At 47.1% G+C, this 21,319-nt stretch overlaps 1 protein-coding gene across 2 annotated transcripts in view; it reads left to right on the forward strand.

Annotated features, from left to right (window-relative positions):
* The first annotated feature begins 425 nt into the window (after positions 1-425).
* The window catches only part of LOC109883097 (CCR4-NOT transcription complex subunit 4), a 54,627-nt gene continuing 33,733 nt past the window's right edge, over positions 426-21,319 (forward strand). Inside the window, exons 1-3 of one of the 2 annotated variants that reach the window (XM_031815425.1) lie at positions 426-639; positions 15,469-15,691; positions 19,102-19,299. In XM_031815425.1, coding sequence (XP_031671285.1) covers positions 15,542-15,691; positions 19,102-19,299 — 348 coding nt within the window. In that variant the 5' untranslated portion in view covers positions 426-639; positions 15,469-15,541. The remainder of the gene's footprint in view (positions 640-15,468; positions 15,692-19,101; positions 19,300-21,319) is intronic. The other variant, XM_031815424.1, reaches the window with a different exon arrangement.

Here is a 21,319-nt window from a genome sequence, read left to right on the forward strand (position 1 = left end):
ACCACACAGATGGAATGGAAATCGCAGAAGGTTGATCTGGTATCAGCAGCAGATAACTTATTGGGCGTCAGAGCTTTTAGTGCAGAAGAACTACATGGGGTTATGAGAGAAGGGGTTCCAGCCCCCCAGGCCGTAATCCTTTTGTAGGATCTAGTAGTAGCCGAAGTAGCCATCCTCCCCTCAGCAGCCTCATGTGGTAGGGTTAGATTGTGGTGCAATAAAATAGAAAATCCCATTCCCCTTTATCGTTTTTTGTGAAGGGGATACTACGGCACTGCTGGAGCTAGGAACACAATCCTTTCGCTACACCTGCAATAACATCTGCTAAATATGTGTATGTGACCGATACAATTTGATTTGATTTGAACAAAACGTGCAATTCACACTCCGACCTGTGAAAGGCAGTAATACTTAACAAAGCCTCTAGTCTGTCAGACCAACACGAAGAAGAAGAGAAGGTACCGCTATCATTACACAGAGGCTGAAAGAGAAAAAGCAAGGCGTTTTCTCAAGAGGGACAACTAGAATTGAATATTAACGCTGACTGAAATACAGTTGCAAGCTCAGAAATATTATCAATCCCTGCCCTAGTTTGGTCTGGATATCCCCTGGAGAGAAATCCCAGCAAAAATAGACAGGGTGAGTAACTCAAACTCTCGCCTGAAAACTAGCGCCAGATAGCTTGCAATGATTACAAAAGTAAATCGGGATGGAGTACAAACCCATCATTCACAAATATCCTACCCCTGTCTTCGAAGTTTAATGTTACAAGGGCAGTGGGAAAAGTCAAAAGGTTCGCCCAAAATGCTTGCAGGTCTTGGGGGCCAATCTGAGTAGGAAAGTCCCAGGCTTTGCCGGGAAGAGGTAGGCCGCACTGTCAGTTTTGAACGGTTTTCCTGTTCTTTGCTAATGCTAAACCTAGCTAGCTAACAGAGAGCAAACCTGACACTTCTTTCTCGTTTGAAAACCTGTTTTATACGTCTAAAAGTAGTGTAGTGTTTTTGTTTATAATATGAAAATAGTATTTTAGAATGTCATTAGTGTTCAGTTTTATTTATTATTGTTGGTTTGTCTGGTTAGCTAGCTAGCCTACAGAGAGGTGCTAGCTTCATACGCTAGCGCTAGCTAGCTACATTCGCGTCACTTGACCGGCTTATTTAAAAGTGTAAAGCATCTGTCAAATACAGTCAGTCCCCTTAAAGTTTTCACACCACTTCAGTTTTATCACCTTTTGTTGTTACACCCAGAATTTAAAATCCATAACATTTAGATTTAGTTTACTGGACTACACACACAATAACCCGTATAGTAATGCCAAAGTGGAATTATGTTTTTTTACAAGTCTTTACAGATGTATTAGAATCGTATTGAGTCACAAGTTGCATGTACTCACTGTGTACAATAGTGTTTAACATAATTTCTGAATGACTACCTCATCTCTGTACCCCACACATACAATTATGTGTTTTTCAAACACAGATTCAACCACAAAGACCAGGGAGCTTGTTAGATGGGGATAATTCTTTTTTGAATATCCCTTTGAGAATTGTGAATTTATTAATTACACTCTGGATGGTGTATCAATACACCCAGTCAATACAAAGATACAGACGTCCTTTCTAACTAAGTTGCCGGAGAGGAAGGAAACCGCTCAGAGATTCACCATGAGGCCAATGGTGACTTTAAAACAGTTACAGAGGCTGTTGTTTAGCAGTGTTTTTGTAGTGCACATGATGGTAGAGTTTGTAAATAATCAAGATATCATTCTGCCATGTAGGCAAATGGCAACTTTGTAGTTAACATTTAAATGAGAAAGTTTTTGTGTAAGCCTTGCCATCTACCAGAAGACTGTTTTTATTAGCATCTTTGCTAACGTCTACACAAAGTGGTAGACCGGCACATACACACAGGGGATCTCGTTGCCTGTTCAGAAAGTTGCAGGAAATACGAATCACTGAAGCATTCTGTTCATGTCTTATGATGAACTTTACTGAATATTGTTCAATTCTGTTTTAATGTTTGGATTCCGTCCATCTTCTCTGCATGGCGGTTTTTCCAAGGCCCTAATCCTCCAGGGCCTTGGAGAATTGCAATTAGCTCAGAACAGGGCAGCACGACTGGCCCTCGGATGTAGACAGAGAGCAAACATTAATAATATGCATGTCAATCTCTCCTGGCTCAAAGTAGAGGAGGGATCTGACTTCATCACTACTTGTATTAGTGAGAGGTTGAAAGCACCGAGCTGTCTGTTTTTAAACAAAGAGCACGCAGCTCGGACATGCATACCCCCACAAGACATGCCACCAGAGGTCTCTTCGCAGTCTTAAGTCCAGAACAGACCAATGGAGGCGAACGGAACTACAGGAAATATAATGATTATGATCACACTTCCTCAATGTAAATATTATGGTGAAACTATACCAAAGCTGGTTTAGAAACTTGTGAACCAAGCTGATGTTTGTGCGTGTTTATATATATTTGTGAATCGCCCATAAATTTGAAAAAAGCAAGGTATGATTTTTAGGCCATATTTCCCAGCCCTAGTTGGGAGGCCCAAGAGACCAGGCGTGGCAGGACGGAGTGCTGTGGCAGGAACGGAGTGCTCGGGTTGGGGTGTAGGGTTTGATCATAGCCTGAAGGTAGTTAGGGCCAAGAACCCAGAGGTGGCAGGACGGAGTGCTCAGGTTGGGGTGTAGGGTTTGATCATAGCCTGAAGGTAGTTAGGGCCAAGAGCCCAGAGGTGGCAGGACGGAGTGCTCAGGTTGGGGTGTAGGGTTTGATCATAGCCTGAAGGTAGTTAGAGCCCAGAGGTGGCAGGACAGAGTGCTCAGGTTGGGGTGTAGGGTTTGATCATAGCCTGAAGGTAGTTAGGGCCAAGAGCCCAGAGGTGGCAGGACAGAGTGCTCAGGTTGGGGTGTAGGGTTTGATCATAGCCTGAAGGTAGTTAGGGCCAAGAGCCCAGAGGTGGCAGGATGGAGTGCTCAGGTTCGGGTGTAGGGTTTGATCATAGCCTGAAGGTAGTTAGAGCCCAGAGGTGGCAGGACGGAGTGCTCAGGTTGGGGTGTAGGGTTTGATCATAGCCTGAAGGTAGGGAGGGGCAGTTCCTCTTGCTCCTCCGTAGGTAAACACCATGGTGTTGAAGATGATTCGAGCTTCGACTGGAAGCCAGTGGAGTGTGCGGAGGAGCGAGGTGACACGGGAGGATTTAGGAAGGTTGAACGACCAGGCGGGCTGTGTCATTCATTATGGGGTGTCAGGTCACCTCGTGGTTAGAGCGTTGTGCCAGTATCCTGAAAGGTTGCTGGATCAAATCCCTGAGCTGACAAGGTAAAAATCTGTTGTTCTGCCCCTGAACAAGGCAGTTAACCCACTGTTCCTAGACCAGTTAACCCACTGTTCCTAGACCAGTTAACCCACTGTTCCTAGACCAGTTAACCCACTGTTCCTAGACCAGTTAACCCACTGTTCCTAGACCAGTTAACCCACTGTTCCTAGACCAGTTAACCCACTGTTCCTAGACCAGTTAACCCACTGTTCCTAGACCAGTTAACCCACTGTTCCTAGACCAGTTAACCCACTGTTCCTAGACCAGTTAACCCACTGTTCCTAGACCAGTTAACCCACTGTTCCTAGACCAGTTAACCCACTGTTCCTAGACCAGTTAACCCACTGTTCCTAGACCAGTTAACCCACTGTTCCTGGGCAGTTAACCCCACTGTTCCTAGACCAGTTAACCCACTGTTCCTAGACCAGTTAACCCACTGTTCCTAGACCAGTTAACCCACTGTTCCTAGACCAGTTAACCCACTGTTCCTAGACCAGTTAACCCACTGTTCCTAGACCAGTTAACCCACTGTTCCTAGACCAGTTAACCCACTGTTCCTAGACCAGTTAACCCACTGTTCCTAGACCAGTTAACCCACTGTTCCTGGGCAGTTAACCCCACTGTTCCTAGACCAGTTACCCACTGTTCCTAGACCAGTTAACCCACTGTTCCTAGACCAGTTAACCCACTGTTCCTAGGCAGTTAACCCACTGTTCCTAGACCAGTTAACCCACTGTTCCTGGGCAGTTAACCCCACTGTTCCTAGACCAGTTAACCCACTGTTCCTGGGCAGTTAACCCACTGTTCCTAGACCAGTTAACCCACTGTTCCTAGACCAGTTAACCCACTGTTCCTAGACCAGTTAACCCACTGTTCCTAGACCAGTTAACCCACTGTTCCTAGACCAGTTAACCCACTGTTCCTAGACCAGTTAACCCACTGTTCCTAGACCAGTTAACCCACTGTTCCTAGACCAGTTAACCCACTGTTCCTAGACCAGTTAACCCACTGTTCCTAGACCAGTTAACCCACTGTTCCTAGACCAGTTAACCCACTGTTCCTAGACCAGTTAACCCACTGTTCCTAGACCAGTTAACCCACTGTTCCTAGACCAGTTAACCCACTGTTCCTAGGCAGTTAACCCACTGTTCCTAGACCAGTTAACCCACTGTTCCTAGACCAGTTAACCCACTGTTCCTAGACCAGTTAACCCACTGTTCCTAGACCAGTTAACCCACTGTTCCTAGACCAGTTAACCCACTGTTCCTAGACCAGTTAACCCACTGTTCCTAGACCAGTTAACCCACTGTTCCTAGACCAGTTAACCCACTGTTCCTAGACCAGTTAACCCACTGTTCCTAGACCAGTTAACCCACTGTTCCTGGGCAGTTAACCCCACTGTTCCTAGACCAGTTAACCCACTGTTCCTAGACCAGTTAACCCACTGTTCCTAGACCAGTTAACCCACTGTTCCTAGGCAGTTAACCCACTGTTCCTAGACCAGTTAACCCACTGTTCCTAGACCAGTTAACCCACTGTTCCTAGACCAGTTAACCCACTGTTCCTAGACCAGTTAACCCACTGTTCCTAGACCAGTTAACCCACTGTACCTAGGCCAGTTAACCCACTGTTCCTAGACCAGTTAACCCACTGTTCCTGGGCAGTTAACCCCACTGTTCCTAGACCAGTTAACCCACTGTTCCTAGACCAGTTAACCCACTGTTCCTAGACCAGTTAACCCACTGTTCCTAGACCAGTTAACCCACTGTTCCTAGGCCGTCGTTGAAAATGAGAATTGCCTAGTTAAATAAAGATACAATAAAACATTCTGGATAAGTTGCAGGGGTTTGATGGCTCATCGGGGAGTTTAAACTGGAGATGACAAGTGCCTGGGTTCGGACCTGGGTTCGGACCTGGGTTAGGACCTGGGTTAGGACCTGGGTTAGGACCTGGGTTAGGACTTGGGTTAGGACCTGGGTTAGGACCTGGGTTAGGACCTGGGTTAGGACCTGGGTTAGGACCTGGGTTAGGACTTGGGTTAGGACCTGGGTTAGGACCTGTGCCACTTCCTGTGTGAGGAAAAGTCTGATGTCCCTCTGCTGATGTTATAGAGCAGTGGTATGTCACTCTGCTGATGTTATAGAGCAGTGGTATGTCACTCTGCTGATGTTATAGAGCAGTGGTATGTCACTCTGCTGATGTTATAGAGCAGTGGTATGTCACTCTGTTATAGAGCAGTGGTATGTCACTCTGCTGATGTTATAGAGCAGTGGTATGTCACTCTGCTGATGTTATAGAGCAGTGGTATGTCACTCTGCTGATGTTATAGAGCAGTGGTATGTCACTCTGCTGATGTTATAGAGCAGTGGTATGTCACTCTGCTGATGTTATAGAGCAGTGGTATGTCACTCTGCTGATGTTATAGAGCAGTGGTATGTCACTCTGCTGATGTTATAGAGCAGTGGTATGTCACTCTGCTGATGTTATAGAGCAGTGGTATGTCACTCTGCTGATGTTATAGAGCAGTGGTATGTCACTCTGCTGATGTTATAGAGCAGTGGTATGTCACTCTGCTGATGTTATAGAGCAGTGGTATGTCACTCTGCTGATGTTATAGAGCAGTGGTATGTCACACTGCTGATGTTATAGAGCAGTGGTATGTCACTCTGCTGATGTTATAGAGCAGTGGTATGTCACTCTGCTGATGTTATAGAGCAGTGGTATGTCACTCTGTTATAGAGCGGTGGTATGTCACTCTGCTGATGTTATAGAGCAGTGGTATGTCACACTGCTGATGTTATAGAGCAGTGGTATGTCACTCTGCTGATGTTATAGAGCAGTGGTATGTCACTCTGTTATAGAGCGGTGGTATGTCACTCTGCTGATGTTATAGAGCAGTGGTATGTCACTCTGCTGATGTTATAGAGCAGTGGTATGTCACTCTGCTGATGTTATAGAGCAGTGGTATGTCACTCTGCTGATGTTATAGAGCAGTGGTATGTCACTCTGCTGATGTTATAGAGCAGTGGTATGTCACTCTACTGATGTTATAGAGCAGTGGTATGTCACTCTGCTGATGTTATAGAGCAGTGGTATGTCACTCTGCTGATGTTATAGAGCAGTGGTATGTCACTCTGCTGATGTTATAGAGCAGTGGTATGTCACTCTGCTGATGTTATAGAGCAGTGGTATGTCACTCTGCTGATGTTATAGAGCAGTGGTATGTCACTCTGCTGATGTTATAGAGCAGTGGTATGTCACTCTGCTGATGTTATAGAGCAGTGGTATGTCACTCTGCTGATGTTATAGAGCAGTGGTATGTCACTCTGCTGATGTTATAGAGCAGTGGTATGTCACTCTGCTGATGTTATAGAGCAGTGGTATGTCACTCTGCTGATGTTATAGAGCAGTGGTATGTCACTCTGCTGATGTTATAGAGCAGTGGTATGTCACTCTGCTGATGTTATAGAGCAGTGGTATGTCACTCTGCTGATGTTATAGAGCAGTGGTATGTCACTCTGCTGATGTTATAGAGCAGTGGTATGTCACTCTGCTGATGTTATAGAGCAGTGGTATGTCACTGCTGATGTTATAGAGCAGTGGTATGTCACACTGCTGATGTTATAGAGCAGTGGTATGTCACTCTGCTGATGTTATAGAGCAGTGGTATGTCACTCTGTTATAGAGCGGTGGTATGTCACTCTGCTGATGTTATAGAGCAGTGGTATGTCACACTGCTGATGTTATAGAGCAGTGGTATGTCACTCTGCTGATGTTATAGAGCAGTGGTATGTCACTCTGTTATAGAGCGGTGGTATGTCACTCTGCTGATGTTATAGAGCAGTGGTATGTCACTCTGCTGATGTTATAGAGCAGTGGTATGTCACTCTACTGATGTTATAGAGCAGTGGTATGTCACTCTGCTGATGTTATAGAGCAGTGGTATGTCACTCTGCTGATGTTATAGAGCAGTGGTATGTCACTCTACTGATGTTATAGAGCAGTGGTATGTCACTCTGCTGATGTTATAGAGCAGTGGTATGTCACTCTGCTGATGTTATAGAGCAGTGGTATGTCACTCTGTTATAGAGCGGTGGTATGTCACTCTGCTGATGTTATAGAGCAGTGGTATGTCACACTGCTGATGTTATAGAGCAGTGGTATGTCACTCTGCTGATGTTATAGAGCAGTGGTATGTCACTCTGTTATAGAGCGGTGGTATGTCACTCTGCTGATGTTATAGAGCAGTGGTATGTCACTCTGCTGATGTTATAGAGCAGTGGTATGTCACTCTACTGATGTTATAGAGCAGTGGTATGTCACTCTGCTGATGTTATAGAGCAGTGGTATGTCACTCTGCTGATGTTATAGAGCAGTGGTATGTCACTCTACTGATGTTATAGAGCAGTGGTATGTCACTCTGCTGATGTTATAGAGCAGTGGTATGTCACTCTGCTGATGTTATAGAGCAGTGGTATGTCACTCTGCTGATGTTATAGAGCAGTGGTATGTCACTCTGCTGATGTTATAGAGCAGTGGTATTCAAAGGTGGGGTGGCGACCCCTAGTGTTGTCGCAGGGAAACTGCAGTGGGGTCCCTAAAATATTTTTATATTTTTTTGGGGGCACATTAGTAAAGAGTACAGATTATTCTATTGGACAACATACAAAGGGTTTTGAGAGAAATAATTAAAATAAATAAATAATATTGAGTAAATGTGGAAGAGTAGCTGATTGTCAATGCATAGCAATGATCGGAGAGACCGTGAGAGGAGCAGTGACTTGGTATAGAGAGAAGAGGAGAGGGCCTAGAACCGAGCCCTGGGGGACCCCACTAGTGAGAGTATATGGTGCAGACTCCACTCTACGCCCCCTGGTAGGAACGACCACAGTGGTGCTTCCCTCCGTAGCCAGACAGACAGATCTTACCGTGATGGCATCCTGGGAAACCACAGCCCGAGTCTCAACGCTGTACAGTAACTTAACTGGGAGGATAAAATGTCAAATGCGCCCGTGGCTGTTTTCTAATTTCATACTGGACACGTGTAGGAGCGTGAGTCAGACCAGCTCCACTCTGCAGGCCTATCACCCATCCAATCAGGGTAGGGCCCACTTGGATACCCCACCTCTGGCCTGTGTTCAGTGGGGTTGTCCCCCAAATGGCACCCTACTCTCTTTATAGTGCGCTACTTTATCACCAGGGTCCAAAGGGCTCTGGTCTATAGTAGTGCACTATATAGGGAATAGAGCTCTGGTTTAAAGTAGTGCACTATATAGGGAATAGGGCTCAGGTCTAAAGTAGTGCACTATATAGGGAATAGGGCTTTGGTCTAAAGTAGTGCACTATATAGGGAATAGGGCCCTGGTCTATAGTAGTGCACTATATAGGGAATAGAGCTCTGGTCTAAAGTAGTGCACTATATAGGGAATAGGGCTCTGGTCTAAAGTAATGCACTATATAGGGAATAGGGCTCTGGTCTAAAGTAGTGCACTATATAGGGAATAGGGCTCTGGTCTAAAGTAGTGCACTATATAGGGAATAGGGCTCTGGTCTATAGTAGTACCACTATATAGGGAATAGGGCTCTGGTCTAAAGTAGTGCACTATATAAGGAATAGGGCTCTGGTCTAAAGTAGTGCACTATATAGGGAATAGGGCTCTGGTCTAAAGCAGTGCACGATATAGGGAATAGGGCTCTGGTCTAAAGTAGTGCACAATGTAGGGAATAGGGCTCTGGTCTAAAGTAGTGCACGATATAGGGAATAGGGCTCTGGTCTAAAGTAGTGCACGATATAGGGAATAGGGCTCTGGTCTAAAGTAGTGCACGATATAGGGAATAGGGCTCTGGTCTAAAGTATTGCACGATATAGGGAATAGGGCTCTGGTCTAAAGTAGTGTACGATATAGGGAATAGGGCTCTGGTCTAAAGTAGTGTACTATATAGGGAATAGGGCTCTATTTGGGCTGCATGACGGGGTCGACCCCAGGAAAGGCTGATGGTTACATGTAGAGCAGGCAGGAGAAGAAGGGGAGGGATGTAAGAAGGGCTATATAAATACATTTTGATTTGAAAGAGCACCATGTTTCCCTTCACCACTTCCCTTTAAAGAGAGGACCGGGGAGCTGGCTCCTCCTCCTCCTCTCTCCGTGCTGGGGATGGGAGCTGGCTCCTCCTCCTCTCTCCGTGCTGGGGATGGGAGCTGGCTCCTCCTCCTCCTCTCTCCGGGCTGGGGATGGGACAGTGTATTTTTAGACTCTCCCTTCCTCTACCCCGTGTGTGTGTGTGTCAGCCTGAAGAGACATTCTCTCTCTGTGAGAACCAGAACAGAATGCAGCCTGAGTTGAACCTTGGTCAGTGTCACCAGGTCTTTGCACCAGGACTCTTGTTGATAGTCATGCAGGCCCAGGTGTCAGCCTAAAGCATCCTCAAGAGACCATTGTTTTGTAAAACAAAAAGGATATTTTAAAGTTTGAGGAGAAAACGGCGAAGGCTTTGCTAACCAATATGTTGCCCTGGAAATAACAAAATAAAATGCATCTGTTAGCATGAAACATGGTGTGAAATTGGTTATTTGCCCTTTAGGCCTACAATTTATATAGAAAAGTATGTGGACACCCCATCAAATGAGTGGATTCAGCTAATTCAGCCACAGCCGTTGCTAACGAGTGTATAAAATCGAGCACATAGTTCTCTGGAGTGATGAATCCTGCTTCAACATCAGGCAGTCCGACGGACAAATCTGGGTTTGGCGAGTGCCAGGATAACGCTACCGGCTTAATGCATAGTGCCAACTGTAAAGTTTGGTGGAGTTTTTCGTGGTTCGGGCCCCTTAGTTCCAGTGAAGGCAAATCTTAACGCTACAGCATACAATGACATTCTAGAAGATTCTGTGCTTCCAACATTGTGGCAACAGTTTGGGGAAGGCCCTTTCCTGTTTCAACATGACAATGCCCCCCGTGCACAAAGTGAGGTCCATACAGAAATGGTTTGTCAAGATCAGTGTGGAAGAACTTGACTGACCTGCACAGAACCCTGACCTCAACCAAATCGAACACCTTCGTGATGAATTAGAACGCTGACTGCGAGCCAGGCCTAATCGCCCAACAATCAGTACCCGACCTCACTAATGCTCTTGTGGTTGAATGGAAGCAAGTCCCCCTGCAGCAATGTTCCAACATCTAGTGGAAAGCCTTCCCAGAAGAGTGGAGGCTGTTATAGCAGCAATGTTCCAACATCTAGTGGAAAGCCTTCCCAGAAGAGTGGAGGCTGGTATAGCAGCAATGTTCCAACATCTAGTGGAAAGCCTTCCCAGAAGAGTGGAGGCTGTTATAGCAGCAAAGGGGCGGGGCCAACTCCGTATTAATGACCATGATTTTGGAATGAGATGTTGTACGAGCAGGTGCCCACATACCGTTGGTCATGTAGTGTATGTGTTGTATTGCTTACTGTTAGAGTAAATCACTTTAGAAGTAGGGGATCCTTTCCCAATTAAAAAGACAGATGTCTGGGGATGTTGTTATTTACCCAGGATCCTCTCTGAGGGAGTCTTCCGGTGTGATGGGATGGATTGTAAAAGGCCCTTGTTATTGTCCATCACATCCATTCAGAGCTTTTTTACAGACAGGCTACCCATGATCCTCTCTGGGGGAGTCTTCCAGTATGTCTCTGACTCAGCCGGTCTCATTATATCCTTCCGTGTGTGTGTGTATGTGTGAGATTCTTTCTTCCTCTCCCCATTTCTTTGTGTGTGTCAGTGTCCCTGTGTGTTAGTGACTTGGCATTCGGAAAGTATTCAGACCCCTTGACTTTTTTTCCCACATTTTGTTTTACGTTACAGCCTTTTTCTAAAAGTGGATGAGCGTGTCTTTTCCCCTCGTCAATCTACACAACCCATAATGACAAAGCAAAAACTGTTATTTAGCAAATGTATATATCTATAAAAAACTGATCACATTTACACAAGTATTCAGACCCTTTACTCAGTACTTTGTTGAAGCACCTTTGGCAGCGATTACATCCTCGAGTCTTCTTGGGTATGACGCTACAAGCCTGACACACCTGTATTCTGGAAGTTTCTCCCATTGTTCTGTGCAGATCCTCTCATGCTCTGACAGCTATTTTCAGGTTTCTCCAGAGATGTTCAATCAGGTTCAAGTCCGGGCTCTGGCTGGGCCACTCGAGGACATTGAGACTTGTCCACTCATGCTCTGTCTTTGCTGTGTGCTTCGGGTCGTTGTCCTGTTGGAAGGCGAACCTCCGCCCCAGTTTGAGGTCCTGAGCGCTCTGGAGCAGGTTTTCATCAAGGGATCTCTCTGTACTTTGTTCCGTTCATCTTTCCCTCTGTCCTGACTTGTCTCCCAGTCCCTGCAGCTGAAAAATATCCATACAGCATGATGCTGCCACCACCATGCTTCACCGTAGGGATGGTGCCAGGTTTCCTCCAGACATGATGCTGCCACCACCATGCTTCACCGTAGGGATGGTGCCAGGTTTCATCCAGACATGACACTTGATATTCAGGCCAAAGAGTTCAATCTTGGTTTCATCAGACCAGAGAATCTTGTTTCTCATGGTCTGAGTTCTTTAGGTGCCTTTTGGCAAACTCCAAGCTGGCTGTCATGTGCCTTTTTACTGAGGAGTGGCTTCCATCTGTCCACTCTACCATAAAGGCCTGATTGGTGGAGTGCTGCAGAGGTGGTTGTCCTTCTGGAAGGTTCTCCCATCTCCACAGAGGAACGCTGGAGCTCTGTCAGAGTGACCATCGGGTTCATTGTTACCTCCCAAACCATAGCCCTTCTCCCGTGATTGCTCAGTTTGCCCGGGCGGCCAGCCCTAGGAAGAGTCTAGTTGAATCCAAACTTCTTCCATTTTAGATTGATGGAGGCCACTGTGTTCTTGGAGACCTTCAATGATGCAGACATTTTGGTACCCTTCCCCAGATCTGTGCCTCAAAATAATCCTGTCTCGGAGCTCTACAGGCAAATCTTTCAACCTCATGGCTTGATTTTTGCTCTGACATGCACTGTCAACTGTGGGACCTTATATCGACAGGTGTGTGCCTTTCCAAATCATGTCCAATCAATTGAATTTACCACAGGTGGACTCCAATCAAGTTGCAGAATACATCTCAAGGATGATCAATGGAAAACCGGAATGCATACGAGCTCATTTTCAAGTCTCATAGCAAAGGGTCTGAATACTTATGCTAACATTTCTAAAAAACTGTTTTGGCTTTGTCATTATGGGGTATTGTGATGTCATTATGGGGTATTGTGATGTCATTATGGGGTATTGTGATGTCATTGTGGCGTATTGTGATGTCATTGTGGGGTGTTGTGATGTCATGGTGGGGTGTTGTGATGTCATTGTGGGGTATTGTGATGTCATTATGGGGTATTGTGATGTCATTATGGGGTATTGTGATGTCATTATGGGGTATTGTGATGTCATTATGGGGTATTGTGATGTCATTATGGGGTATTGTGTTTAGACTGAGGGACAAATGATTCAATCCATTTTAGAACAAGGCTGTAACGTAACCAAAGGTGGAAACAGGGAAGGGGTTTGAATACTTTCCCAAGGCACTGTGTAGTCTGTATGCTCATAGTTCTTATGAATCACACCTTCCCTGACACATACAACACTCCTCACGTCACACCAGACGTCTGCTCTATCAGTTTATAAATGTCTCAACTCTTCAGACGTCAGTCGACATCCTCGTCATGTGACATCTGTTGGCTTTGCAGAGAATGTTGCTGAGTACGGGTGCAGCGTTTTGGGTATGTTGTTGACGGCAGTTTTTAATTAGGCTGCTGTTATTACCCTCACGAGACTCTGGTTAGTTTATATCTTCTTGTCTTCCCATCTGAAACAGTTCAGAACAGTTCCTTCATGTATTAGGACATTTTATGGTGTTTTTGGTCTTTGACAAGGGTTCTTTCGGCTGTTTGTGCACAAGACATTTTTTCTCTCTTTCTCTCTGCAAGACCAAGTCAAAGAGAAGTTTGGTTCATCGAGGAATCACCGCCTTGCAACTTTTTTTGACTTGAGGAATAATGCACATATTTAGTGTTGGATGTAAAATTGGACGACTGTGTTCTCCACGTCAAAATTATAATTATTTTTTTTTTTTCCTTGAGTTAGATTCTTAGATTTTAATTCGGACTATTTTGAGGAATAGTCAGAATATACTGGCTACGGCGACTCTAGATGGACAAACAGTACTAGTGCCGTTTTCCCCCCTCATTTTTCAAGTGACGGTCTTTTTAAGGGAGTATGGAGCTCGTTCGGTTGGCGTAGATGAGGTCCTCGGCGCCAACCGAACCAAAGCACGCCGGAAGGCTTTAGCCGGTTAACACCGGAAACAGCAACTCATTATGCGTAGTATTCACTTAAGACTTAAAACACAGGCCTGTGTTTCAACCTCTCCAATGGCTCTTCTCATCTCTCTCTGGGTAGAGGAACATGAGAGTTTTAACGAGGTCTAGACCACTAAATCAATTTAATTCCTGAAATGGCTGAGCGGAAAACAGGCCACACGGCTGGGACATAAAAGCCTTTCTTTCTCTCTGTGGTTGGTTGAGACTCACTCAGACACATTGTCAACCAGAGACCTTTTAAGCCAATCATTGTTTCTCTGTACGGTACTATGTAGTCAGTATGCTTTGTTGGTCATTGGTTCTCTGTACAGCACTACTAACACTCACACCAGGGGTACTCAACCAGATACTATTAACACTCACACCAGGAATACTCAACCAGCACACCAGGGGTATTCAACCAGCCACTATTAACACTCACACCAGGGGTACTCAACCAGCACATCAGGTGTACTCAACCAGATACTACTAACATTCACACCAGGGGTACTCAACCAGATACTATTAACACTCACACCAGGAATACTCAACCAGCTCCTATTAACACTCACACCAGGGGTACTCAACCAGCACACCAGGGGTACTCAACCAGATACTATTAACACTCACACCAGGGGTACTCAACCAGCACACCAGGGGTACTCAACCAGATACTACTAACACTCACACCAGGGGTACTCAACCAGCCACTGTTAACACTCACACCAGGGGTACTCAACCAGCCACTGTTAACACTCACACCAGGGGTACTCAACCAGCCACTGTTAACACTCACACCAGGGGTACTCAACCAGCCACTGTTAACACTCACACCAGGGGTACTCAACCAGATACTATTAACACTCACACCAGGAATACTCAACCAGCACACCAGGGGTATTCAACCAGCCACTATTAACACTCACACCAGGGGTACTCAACCAGCACACCAGGTGTACTCAACCAGATACTACTAACATTCACACCAGGGGCACTCAACCAGCCACTATTAACACTCACACCAGGGGTACTCAACCAGCCACTATTAACACTCACACCAGGGGTACTCAACCAGCTCCTATTAACACTCACACCAGGGGTACTCAACCAGCACACCAGGGGTACTCAACCAGATACTATTAAGACTCACACCAGGGGTACTCAAGCAGCCACTATTAACACTCACACCAGGGGTACTCAACCAGCACACCAGGGGTACTCAACCAGATACTATTAACACTCACACCAGGGGTACTCAACCAGCCACTATTAACACTAACACCAGGGGTACTCAACCAGCACACCAGAGGTACTCAACCAGATACTATTAACACTCACACCAGGGGTACTCAACCAGCCACTATTAACACTCACACCAGGGGTACTCAACCAGCTCCTATTAACACTCACACCAGGGGTACTCAACCAGCTCCTATTAACACTCACACCAGGGGTACTCAACCAGCTCCTATTAACACTCACACCAGGGGTACTCAACCAGCTCCTATTAACACTCACACCAGGGGTACTTAACCAGCCACTATTAACACTCACACCAGGGGTACTCAACCAGCACACCAGGGGTACTCAACCAGATACTATTAATCCCCCAAAACTGTTCACATCCCTCTTGTTTGGCGGAAAGAAAATGTGACACTTTCAAAGCTAATTTCCACCAATTCAACACACTGTCAAAGCTAATTTCCTGCAATTCAACACACTTTGTCCACTGGTGGGACTATCTGTTCAGTGTTGTAATATCCCCCCCCCGCCGTCTCTTTCCAGCCTGCGCTGCCCTCTGCCACGTGTCTCTCTCTGCTCGTCGTCTTGGATATCCTGCAGTCCAGAGGTGAAGGATATGGATCCTATGGAGTGTCCGCTGTGTTTGGAGCCGCTGGAGACAGACGATGCCAACTTCTTTCCCTGCACCTGCGGCTACCAGATCTGTCGCTTCTGCTGGCACCGCATCCGCACAGACGAGAACGGCCTCTGCCCTGCCTGCAGAAAGGTAGGCTACCCTGGTCTACCCCATACCCTACCCTAAACACTACCCTAGTCTACTCCCTACCCCATATCCTACCCTAAACACCACCCTAGTCTAACCCTACCCCATATCCTACCCTAAACACTACCCTAGTCTAACCATACCCCATATCCTACCCTAAACCCTACCCTAGTCTAACCCCTACCCTAAACCCTGCCCTAGTCTACCCTCTGCCCTGCCTGCACAAAGGTATGCGACCCTAGTATACCCCTACCCCATTTCCTACCCTAAACCCTGGCCTCTGCCCTGCCTGCACAAAGGTATGCGACCCTAGTATACCCCTACCCCATTTCCTACCCTAAACCCTGGCCTCTGCCCTGCCTGCAGAAAGGTAGGCTACCCTAGTGTACCCCTACCCCATTTCCTACCCTAAACCCTGGCCTCTGCCCTGCTTGCAGAAAGGTAGGCTACCCTAGTGTACCCCTACCCCATATCCTACCCTGGCCTCTGCCCTGCTTGCAGAAAGGTAGCCTACCCTAGTGTACCCCTACCTCATATTCTACCCTAAACCCTGCCCTAGTCTACCCCTACCACATATCCTACCCTAGTCTAACCCCTACCCCATATCCTACCCTAAACTCTGCCCTAGTCTAACCCCTACTCCATATCCTACCCAAAACCCTACCCTAGTCAAACCCTACCTCATATCCTACCCTATACCTTACCCTAGTCTAACCCCTACCCCATATCCTACCCTACCTCCTACCCTAGTCTAACCCTACCCCATATCTTACCCTAAACCCTACCCTTGTCTACCCCATATCCTACCCTAAACCCCTACCCTAGTCTACCCCTACCACATATCCTACCCTAGTCTAACCCCTACCCCATATCCTACCCTAAACTCTGCCCTAGTCTAACCCTACCCCATATCCTACCCTAAACCCTACCCTTGTCTACCCCATATCCTACCCTAAACCCTACCCTAGTCTACCCCTACCACATATCCTACCCTAGTCTAACCCTACCCCATATCCTACCCTAGTCTAACTCCTACTCCATATCCTACCCAAAACCCTACCCTAGTCAAACCCTACCTCATATCCTACCCTATACCTTACCCTAGTCTAATCCCTACCTCATATACTACCCTATACCTTACCCTAGTCTAACCCCTACCCCATATCCTACCCTAGTCTAACCCCTACCCCATATCCTACCCTAGTCTAACCCCTACCCCATATCCTACCCTAGTCTAACCCCTACCCCATATCCTACCCTAGTCTAACCCCTACCCCATATCCTACCCAAAACCCTACCCTAGTCAAACCCTACCTCATATCCTACCCTATACCTTACCCTAGTCTAACCCCTACCCCATATCCTAACCTACCTCCTACCCTAGTCTAACCCTACCCCATATCCTACCCTAAATCCTACCCTAGTCTAACCCCTACCCTAAACCCTAGTCTAACCCCTACCCTAAACCCTAGTCTAACCCCTACCCTAAACCCTAGTCTAGCCCCTACCCTAAACCCTAGTCTAACCCCTACCCTAACCCTAGTCTAATCCCTACGCTAAACCCTAGTCTAACCCCTACGCTAAACCCTAGTCTAACCCCTACCCCATATCCTACCCTAAACCCTAGTCTAACCCCTACCCCATATCCTACCCTAAACCTTACCCTAGTCTACCCCCTACCCCATATCCTACCCTAAACCCTACCCTAGTCTAACTCCCTACCCCATATCCTTTCTTACCTTAAACCCTACCCTAGTCTAACCCTTACCCTAAACCCTAGTCTAACCCCTACTTCATATCCTACCCTAAACCCTAGTCTAACCCTACCCCGTATCCTACCCTAGGCTACCCCCCTACCCTAGGATTCCCCAACTGGTGGTCCGCGGGCCAAATCTGACCTGCAAGTAATATTATTTGGTCCCCCAAAGCCCCCAAATGATTTAATAATAAACCCGAGATTCAACAAGTGCCAAATGTAATTTTCTAAGAAGGAAGTTGCCTAAAATCATGCAGAAGTTACATTTTAACTTCCTTCGTGTTGAGAGAGAATACAGGAGACGGCGAGCTGATAAACAGGCCAGCGGACCGTTTCAGTGGTGCTGAAACGTGAACTCTGCAACCGCAGCGCAATCAATAGGTGGACAGCGCTTGGTGCTGAAAATTATAGCTACCTTGTTATATTAGGTCTATATAAAATAACTTAACTGGCTATGAGGCTTCACAGCATCTTTCACAATAGAAAAATAATAGCCTGCTCTGGGAACAACAGGAAACTGGGAAATAGCCTGCTCTGGGAACAACAGGAAACTGGGGAATAGCCTGCTCTGGGAACAACAGGAAACTGGGGAATAGCCTGCTCTGGAACAACAGGAAACTGGGGAATAGCCTGCTCTGGGAACAACAGGAAACTGGGGAATAGCCTGCTCTGGGAACAACAGGAAACTGGGGAATAGCCTGCTCTGGGAACAACAGGAAACTGGGGAATAGCCTGCTCTGGGAACAACAGGAAACTGGGGAATAGCCTGCTCTGGGAACAACAGGAAACTGGGGAATAGCCTGCTCTGGGAACAACAGGAAACTGGGGAATAGCCTGCTCTGGGAACAACAGGAAACTGGGGAATAGCCTGCTCTGGGAACAACAGGAAACTGGGGAATAGCCTGCTCTGGGAACAACAGGAAACTGGGGAATAGCCTGCTCTGGGAACAACAGGAAACTGGGGAATAGCCTGCTCTGGGAACAACAGGAACTGGGGAATAGCCTGCTCTGGGAACAACAGGAAACTGGGGAATAGCCTGCTCTGGGAACAACAGGAAACTGGGGAATAGCCTGCTCTGGGAACAACAGGAAACTGGGGAATAGCCTGCTCTGGGAACAACAGGAAACTGGGGAATAGCCTGCTCTGGGAACAACAGGAAACCGGGGAATCTTGGGAAAGTTCGGGGGCGGTGTAACGTGCTGCCTCTCTGCCTACAGCTTTACACAGAGGTGTACAAATACCTGTCCTTTTATCTAACATATCCCTCTCTCTCCTGTCTCTCTAACAGCCTTACCCAGAGGCCTCAGCGGTGTACAGACCCCTCTCTCTTCTGTCTCTGTACCAGCCTTACCCAGAGGACTCAGCGGTGTACAGACCCCTTTCCTTTTATCTAACAAACCCCCTCTCTCTCCTGTCTCTCTAACAGCCTTACCCAGAAGACTCCGCAGTCTACAAACCCCTCTCTCTCCTGTCTCTGTAACAGCCTTACCTAGAAGACTCCGCAGTCTACAAACCCCTCTCTCTCCTGTCTCTGTAACAGCCTTACCCAGAAGACTCAGCAGTCTACAAACCCCTCTCTCTCCTGTCTCTGTACCAGCCTTACCCAGAGGACTCAGCGGTGAAAACAAACCCCTCTCTCTCCTGTCTCTGTAACAGCCTTACCCAGAGAACCCAGCGGTCTACAACCCCCTGTCAGCGGAGGAGCTGCAGAGGATAAAGAATGAGAAGAAGGCCAAACAGGTGGAGAAGAAACAGAAGACGACAGAAAACAGGAAGCACCTGGCCAGCGTCAGGGTGGTGCAGAGAAACCTGGTGTTTCTAGTGGGACTGTCACAGAGACTGGCCGACCCCGAGGTAGGAACACAGAGACACACCCGGAGATCTGAGAATAACACTCCTAAAAACAACACAGAGAGAATATTTGTTCATTATCGTCGTCATCAATGACTGCTGTGAGATTATCCTTCCTTTCCTTCCCTGCTTCCTGTAAATTAACTTAATGAATGAAGGAGGGAGAGGGAAGGAGGGAGAGGGAAGGAGGGAGGGGAGGAGGAGGAGGGAGAGAAAGAGGGAGGGAGAGAAAGAGGGAGGGAGGGAGGGAGGGAGAGAAAGAGGGAGAGAGAGAGGGAGGGAGAGGGAAAGAGGGAGGGAAAGAGGGAGAGAGGGAGAGGGAGGGAGGGAGAGGGAAGGAGGGAGGGAGGGAAGGAGGGGGATGGGGAAGGAGAGGGAGGGGGAAGGAGAGGGGAGGGAGGGAAGGAGGGGGAGGGAAGGAGAGAGGGAGGGAGGGGGAAGGAGAGGGGAGAGAGAGAGGGAGAGGTTGACTCAGTCAGCTCTGATGGTAACTCTGGAGGCAGTGGAGTGTGATATAATATGCAGAGGATGAGATTATAGGGCAAAGCTAGTTTATAATGGAAAGTAATTAAATGACTACCCAGACTATTGACATTCCTAACCCCCCCCCCCCCCCCCCCCCCCCCCCCTCTTTACACCGATGCTACTCTCTGTTGTTGTCATCTATGCATAGTCACTTTAATAGCTCTACCTACATGTACATACTACCTCAACTAACCGGTGCCCCGGCACATTGACTCTGTACCGGTACTCCCTGTATATAGTCTCCACATTGACTCTGTATCAGTACCCCCTGTATATAGCCTCCACATTGACTCTGTATCAGTACCCCCCTGTATATAGCCTCCACATTGACTCTGTATCAGTACCCCCCTGTATATAGTCTCCACATTGACTCTGTACCGGTACACCCTGTATATAGCCTCCACATTGACTCTGTACCGGTACACCCTGTATATAGCCTCCACATTGACTCTGTACCGGTACACCCTGTATATAGTCTCCACATTGACTCTGTACCGGTACCCCCTGTATATAGCCTCCACATTGACTCTGTACCGGTACCCCCTGTATATAGTCTCCACATTGACTCTGTACCGGTACCCCCTGTATATAGCCTCCACATTGACTCTGTACCGGTACCCCCTGTATATAGTCTCCACATTGACTCTGTATCAGTACCCCCTGTATATAGTCTCCACATTGACTCTGTATCAGTACCCCCTGTATATAGCCTCCACATTGACTCTGTATCAGTACCCCCCTGTATATAGCCTCCACATTGACTCTGTATCAGTACCCCCCTGTATATAGCCTCCACATTGACTCTGTATCAGTACCCCCCTGTATATAGCCTCCACATTGACTCTGTACCGGTACACCCTGTATATAGCCTCCACATTGACTCTGTACCGGTACACCCTGTATATAGTCTCCACATTGACTCTGTACCGGTACCCCCTGTATATAGCCTCCACATTGACTCTGTACCGGTACCCCCTGTATATAGTCTCCACATTGACTCTGTACCGGTACCCCCTGTATATAGCCTCCACATTGACTCTGTATCAGTACCCCCCTGTATATAGCCTCCACATTGACTCTGTATCAGTACCCCCCTGTATATAGTCTCCACATTGACTCTGTACCGGTACACCCTGTATATAGTCTCCACATTGACTCTGTATCAGTACCCCCCTGTATATAGCCTCCACATTGACTCTGTACCGTAACACCCTGTATATAGCCTCCACATTGACTCTGTATCAGTACCCCCTGTATATAGCCTCCACATTGACTCTGTACCGTAACACCCTGTATATAGCCTCCACATTGACTCTGTATCAGTACCCCCCTGTATATAGCCTCCACATTGACTCTGTACCGTAATACCCTGTATATAGCCTCCACATTGACTCTGTACCGTAACACCATGTATATAGCCTCCACATTGACTCTGTATCAGTACCCCCTGTATATAGCCTCCACATTGACTATGTACCGTAACACCCTGTATATAGCC

The sequence above is a fragment of the Oncorhynchus kisutch genome, unplaced genomic scaffold, assembly GCF_002021735.2.
Source record: "Oncorhynchus kisutch isolate 150728-3 unplaced genomic scaffold, Okis_V2 Okis09a-Okis19a_hom, whole genome shotgun sequence".
Taxonomy (NCBI): Eukaryota; Metazoa; Chordata; class Actinopteri; order Salmoniformes; family Salmonidae; genus Oncorhynchus; species Oncorhynchus kisutch.